Source organism: Lolium rigidum, chromosome 1 (assembly GCF_022539505.1).
Source record: "Lolium rigidum isolate FL_2022 chromosome 1, APGP_CSIRO_Lrig_0.1, whole genome shotgun sequence".
In the NCBI taxonomy this organism is placed as follows: domain Eukaryota; kingdom Viridiplantae; phylum Streptophyta; class Magnoliopsida; order Poales; family Poaceae; genus Lolium; species Lolium rigidum.
The window spans coordinates 358,126,405-358,133,042 of record NC_061508.1 but is presented as its reverse complement, the minus strand read 5'-3'; the positions used below and the strand labels follow the sequence as shown (position 1 = coordinate 358,133,042).

Below are 6,638 nucleotides of genomic sequence, written 5' to 3'. Positions count from 1 at the left end.
GAGAGAGAGACGGAGGTGGAGACACGCAGAAACTTCAGCGGTTGGTGCACGCGCGTCGCTTCGCCTTTATAGCGCGCGGCAGCGGACGCGGCAAGTTTTCCGCGCGGGATGGCGCAAAAGCGCGGGCGCGGCAAAATTTTTACCCCGCGCGCCTTGCTCTTATGTCAGATGTTGACTTGCATGTCACTTATGTGCACCTGTACATGTGTTCTAACTGTAAATTCAGTTTATCCTCACTGGACAAGTTCCTTGTAGCCCTACACTTCAGCAAATTGTAGCTGCTGACACCATCAGGTGCTAAGCATGTTAGGTTTGCTTGCTGATGTCTCAGGTCAAACCTCTCTAGTGAAATCGTCATCTAGCCTTTCTGTTGCTGGTCTTGGTCATGTATAAAGAAAGAAATAAAGAAGGAGAGCATATTGGCGTGGTCAGTGCCCAGTGGTGGTCGGTGGTGTGCATCATATCTAAACGAAGTTTCCAAAGTATTGCCAGATCTTATCCCCAAACCCCAAAGGTTGGATCGTCTGTTCTACGAACAATTCTTCTATTACATGGCAGAATAGTCGTGTCAAAAAAAAAAATACATGGCAGAATACAGGTGGTCCTTGTGAAGGAGCAGGTAGCCTTTCACTGTTTCACATCGCTTTCCTTGTTTGCCCCCTAGTCCTCTGCTGCCGGAAACCTCGCCTGATCATCTTGAATTCGATCCAGCAGTTTACGGGGGCTGAGACAGACGACAGTGAGAGCAGGATGGGCTTCTCCTTCTTCGCCTCCCGTGCCGCCGCCCGGTTCTTGGAGGACGTCAGGCGCCCCGCCGGCGTCTCCACCGCAGCGCTTCTTCTCACAGCAGCCAGGTAGGTGCCTCCCACAAACCCTCTCCGGTCCCTGAAAATCACTTTTATCTGGCATTTCTGATTTGTTGATGATGATTTGCCGTTCCTTCCTTTTTGTCCGCTTTACCTTTCCTTTTTGTTCGCATCTTGGCTGCTTTCTTGGTCTAGGACTCTACACGATCTTGGTCAACAGAGATGTGATGTTGGTCTAGCACTCTAGATATGTGATGTCGGTCTAGGACTCTAGATATATGATGTCTGTTGGGCAGTCCATCCTCCTCTGTACTTTCATGAACAGTCCCCAATTCAATTTTATCCCTCCGGATCAAACCGCTTAATTGTCTGCATTTGCAATCTTCAACATTTTTGTGTACTGGATTGCAGCGGCGGGGGTATTGTGGCGTATGCCGATTCCTCCAGGCCAGAAGAGGCCTCAGGGCCACCGCAACAGGATGTCCCCAAGAAGAAGAAGGTGGTGGTTCTTGGCACTGGCTGGGGCGGCACCTCTTTCCTCAAGAACCTCGACTGCTCCCGCTACGATGTGAAGGTCATATCGCCTCGCAACTACTTCGCGTTTACGCCTCTGCTCCCGAGCGTCACGTGTGGGACCGTGGAGGCACGCAGCATCGTCGAACCCATACGGAGGATGTTCGAGAAGGTACTTGGTCTAGCGATCAATCTTGTGCTCTTGTGTGCTAAACTCTATATGTGTTACTGTGGATTCTGTTATGCAAAGCTGTGGAGTAACAGTCACTTCTTCTGCTGTCCTTCTTTTGCAGAAAAACAAAGATGTTGCATATTACGAAGCCGAGTGCTTCAAGATTGACGCGACAAAGAAGGCTGTGCACTGTCGTTCTGCTATTGGAACCAATTTGGATGGGAATGGCGATTTTGAGGTTGATTATGATTACTTAGTGGTTGCTCTAGGAGCTACTGTAAATACATTCAACACTCCCGGCGTGATGGAGCATTGCCACTTTTTGAAGGTGAAATCACTTGCACCATTTGAGTGTTCCTTTTCTCCTCAGTAGTAAGCTATTTTCCTTTGTTTTCTGCAACACCTTGAGATATAATACTTTAGTTTTCAATTTATAATCTTATTAAGAAACGCCACTTTTTTTTCTCACAAGATCATCCAACTGCTTGAGTTAAAGAGCTATATTGCCAACTTACAGAATACTAACCTGCAAGACCATACATACGTACTGTGTTGTCATTTGTATTAGATTTAAGAGCTACATATGCAGAGGAATATGCTAACATTCGCTGGAGGAGCTGTTCAGTATCACTATATCCTCTGAACCATTTGTTCTTGCTATGTAATTTTCCCCTTAATTCAGGATAACTGCAATTAATTGTACTGTACAGTACTAGTATTAGGAAATTTACGTTCATGGAACTATTAGCCATATCTTCCACTTACATCCTCACATTGAACAATTCAGGAAGTGGAGGATGCCCAAAAGATTCGGAAGAGTGTGCTGGACTGCTTTGAGAAGGCATCACTTCCCAACATTAGTGAAGAGGAGAAAAGGAAGGTCCTTCACTTCGTGGTTATTGGCGGTGGACCTACTGGGGTCGAATTTACTGCAGAGTTGCATGATTTTCTTGTCGAAGATCTGGTGAAGATATATCCTGCAATTCAGGAATTTGTGAAGATAACAATTATTCAATCAGGAGAACATATATTGAATACGTAAGGAAGTAATAGCTTACCATATAATGAGGATTGAATGATCCTGAAGTTCACTTGCATTGCATGGTGCATACAAAGAACTATTGAGTCAGGCTTTCATCACTAAGAACAAGTTTTAGCATGAACAAAAAGCCTCAGGGGGAATTAATGTATTGGGAAGTCAGCTTTTGTTCCCAGATAATGAGGATGGTACTGCTGGTTCACATCTCGTAGATTAGAACATGCTGCTGCAAGTAGTGAGGCCCCCAGCTAATCATCTCCTGGCCCTGGGATCATTATTAAATATTGTTACTGTTAGGAAAAAGTGAACAACAATTTTGGATCGTTTACATGTTTCGGAAAACAATAGTCGGTAGAAGTGGAAAATATATCCCAGTCATTGTTTTCTTACCAGGATAGATAGACCAAAACCACCTTACCACCACCACCACCAAACAATTCTAGTGTTGGATTATTTTTACCATATCTTATTTTTTTATTTTGGATTGCGGATGTTTCTTCCGTATTCTTCCTCCATTTCCTTTTCCCTTTTAAATGATGTTCCTAACTGGAAAGAACTTGTTCCAAAAAAAGAAATAATTGCTATGAAATTATCACACTTACTGTAGACATTGCTATTTTGTTGGTAATTGGAAATTGTGTTGATTCGACAAGGAAAATTTGCCTACTGTTTCAATGTCCATGCATTTGGTTGTAGTCTCAGTAGATCTTGTCTTTTACCCATGTTTACTGTGAGATGATATATCTATTTCTTTCATATAGATTTGACGAAAGGATAGCTGCGTTTGCTGAAACAAAGTTTCAGAGAGATGGCATTGAGGTGAATACAGGATTCAGAGTGTTAAAGGTCTCTGATGATTTTATTACGGTGAAAAACAAATCAACTGGTGGTGAAATATTGGTCCCCTATGGGATGGCTATTTGGTCTGCTGGTATTGGTACGCGTCCTGTCATTACGGACTTCATGAATCAAGTTGGTCAGGTTGTTAAATCTGAATCAAAGCTGTGTGTTCAGGTTATGGAGTTATGTTAAACTCAACATTTAGTTGACGTATGCAAATGTTCTCTCATTTAACAGGCTAAACGGCGTGCCTTGGCAACTAATGAATGGTTAAGAGTTCGTGAGACTGATGGTGTCTATGCAATTGGAGACTGTTCTTCAATAAGTCAGAGAAAAATAATGGTAAATGTAAAAAAGCATTTCATAAATAATATTTGCACCCTCTTCGTAGGTTCAAACTTCATAGGCAGGACCACTGTAGGAACAGCTGCACACATTGCAAGTCAGGGTTATCGCTGCACTGTAACTGTTTCTTGATAGAACTGTCATAGGAGTCAAATTAGTCGTTCTACTGCTATGCTGTGTGTTTATTCCACCTTTGTATAGACATTGCAAAGTTTGCATCATGCTAAACAAACAAGAACACTGAACATCTAATTTGGCAATATTTAGTTCATGTTAAATCCTTCCTCTGAGTTCTTTGCTTCTGTTTTTTCAGGAGGACATTTCGACAATATTTAAAGTAGCAGATAAGGATAACTCTGGCACTTTGACACTGAAAGAAATATCTGATATTTTAGAAGATATTTGTATAAGATACCCTCAAGTAGAACTCTATATGAAAAGTATGCACATGCTTGATATTGCGGATTTGATAGCAAGTGGCGTAGGTGATTCCCACAAAGAGTCGATGGTCGTTGACATAGAGGAGTTCAAAAAGGCTCTGTGCCATGTCGACTCTCAAGTTAAAACCGTTCCGGCGACGGCTCAGGTTGCCTCTACTTCCATATCAACATAAGTATATGATACTTTATCGCAGACCTTCTTTTCCCATTGGAAAACTGCAGTTTTAGAACATGAGATGGGCGAACAGCCAATTGTTGCATGTGTGAACACTCCCTAAGTGTTTCTTGAATATTTGCCAGGTCGCTGCACAACAAGGATACTATCTTGCTGACTGTTTTAACAAAATGGATCATTGCAAAGAGCATCCAGAAGGTCCGTTGCGCTTGTCAGGGTCAGGAGGAGATCATCACAACTTCCGCCCATTCCGGTACTTCGCTTTTCTGGTTACAGTTACTTGTTCCCATCCACATACTTGTGTCTTAGGCACATCCGGTACTTCAAACCTTCCATGGCATAACTCTACTGATTTTATGATTACTATCAGTGTCAGTACCTGCTTGGATAAGACCGATATGTACATAAAAAGATTTAATGAATGCGGTATCATATTAATTATAGAAAGATCAAACTATGGCTGCAATTTTGCTTTCAGTTACACACAGTATCTAATAATTCTGAAATTATCACTATGATAACCTAAAACTGTCACATTTTTAGTTATGATACTCACCTATTGTCTTCACGGTTATCTTTAAGACGCATCTTTCAAAAAGGACATGCTTCAGTTGTTCTGTGGTGGGGCTTGGGCTTCAAACTAATTTATGTTGCATTCAAGCATTCAATACACCAGTTCCAGGAAATTTCCTACACAAAGTATCCACTGGCTCCTGTTTGTACATCCATTTGCTTTCTCATCTTCTGATATCTTGGCACTCAAGGTACAAGCATCTTGGGCAATTCGCGCCCTTGGGTGGAGAGCAAGCTGCCGCCGAGCTCCCGGGCGACTGGGTTTCCATGGGCCACAGCACTCAGTGGCTATGGTACTCCGTATATGCAAGGTAACAACCATGAACTTGCTCTCACACTCGGCGCCGTTGTCACCCATCACCAAATACCATTCTGTCCAACGAAAACATGGCACTACCTTATCCACCTTATCCTTTACGATCCGTTTAGCCTCAACTCAGAGTTGTTTCTTTCCATGAACAGCAAGCAAGTGAGCTGGCGCACAAGGGTGCTGGTGGTATCTGACTGGACCCGCAGGTTTATCTTCGGCAGGGACTCGAGCCGGATCTAGTGCCGTCGATCCCGAGATGTGATGCAATGCAGCAAGGCCCTCTCTGTACAGGCAAACGGTACTTGGTCTGAGCTCGATTTTGAGCACGCAACGCTGTCTCTAACTTGTTCATTTCCTGTCCTGCCAACGAAGCTGTCATCCTTCTCTGCATGTGATTCTTCTCTAGATGTGGCTGAACGAACTGACCAAGTGTCACTTTGACAGCCACGGGTCATGCGCATTTCGCGCGAAATTGGGGCTTGGGCAAATTGATTTTTTTTAGCATGTTGGTAAATGTATAAAATGTGTGTGAACTTCCATACTATATGTTCCATAACCTCTTCAGTCTATGCAACTCAAATCTCAGTAATATGCTTACAGTTTACTCTGGAACAAAATCCATCAAACTATCAGTAGCTGAAACTTTCACTGTCAGTGACCAGCAGCAGGCTGGTAGCAGCAGCAATAACAGCGTGTCCAGCTCTACGGGTAACCATGTACATCATATGGTCCTCATCTTGGGCAACCGTGCACGAGTAGGCGTGGTTCAGTACACACCGTCTTTGTACCGTATAGGGATGGTCCAGTTCTTCCTGCTCACATCGTCCTCTTCTGATGGCCCTTCTCCGTCACATGTTCAGATGTACGCCGTTCCAAAGTAACACTGAAGAGGACGGCTGACCTAGACGGCTGCAAGGCGATCTAGGGTTTCTTGCCCCTGCCGCCGGAGTCCAATCCGGCGTAGGGTATCTTCTCCTGCCGTCTCGGACGGACCTCTCCGCTACTTGCTGCCCAGACCCTCCCCTCTGTAACCGTGGGTTGCATTGAGGCGGCTAGGGTTCTCTCGCAAGTTTCGTCCACGGCCGTGAGGGCTGCTTCAAGGGGAGCGGTCTCATCATGGAAAGCCCGACAAACTCATCAAATCAGGCGGGAGGATCGGGAACAAAGAAGGATGAGGCGATCGGAGATCTCTTGGAGCGTCTTGGCTTGGAGGAGGATGAACTCAATGATCTGGTCTTCGAGGAGGAAGAATCTGCTCCTAAGCAAGGTATAAAGTGGATGGCTCTTCTAAGAATTCATACATCAAATCAGTTTAGTCCTATTACGTTCGAACAGCATATGAGGAATGCCTGGTCTCCGGCACAACAATTGGAGTTCAATCATCTTGAAGGAAACATGTTCACTGTCCAATGCTTTTGTCTTGGT

General features: G+C 44.1%; 1 protein-coding gene across 1 annotated transcript; it reads left to right on the top strand.

Moving 5' to 3' along the window:
• Positions 1-667: 667 nt before the first annotated feature.
• LOC124702622 (external alternative NAD(P)H-ubiquinone oxidoreductase B1, mitochondrial-like) lies at positions 668-5,802 on the top strand. Its single transcript, XM_047234789.1, has 10 exons — positions 668-854; positions 1,218-1,491; positions 1,613-1,819; positions 2,279-2,529; positions 3,292-3,511; positions 3,608-3,712; positions 4,029-4,301; positions 4,456-4,583; positions 5,095-5,214; positions 5,366-5,802. Exons 1-10 carry the CDS (start codon positions 751-753, stop codon positions 5,451-5,453), a joined length of 1,770 nt encoding a protein of 589 aa, XP_047090745.1. The 5' UTR covers positions 668-750; the 3' UTR covers positions 5,454-5,802.
• Positions 5,803-6,638: the final 836 nt, after the last annotated feature.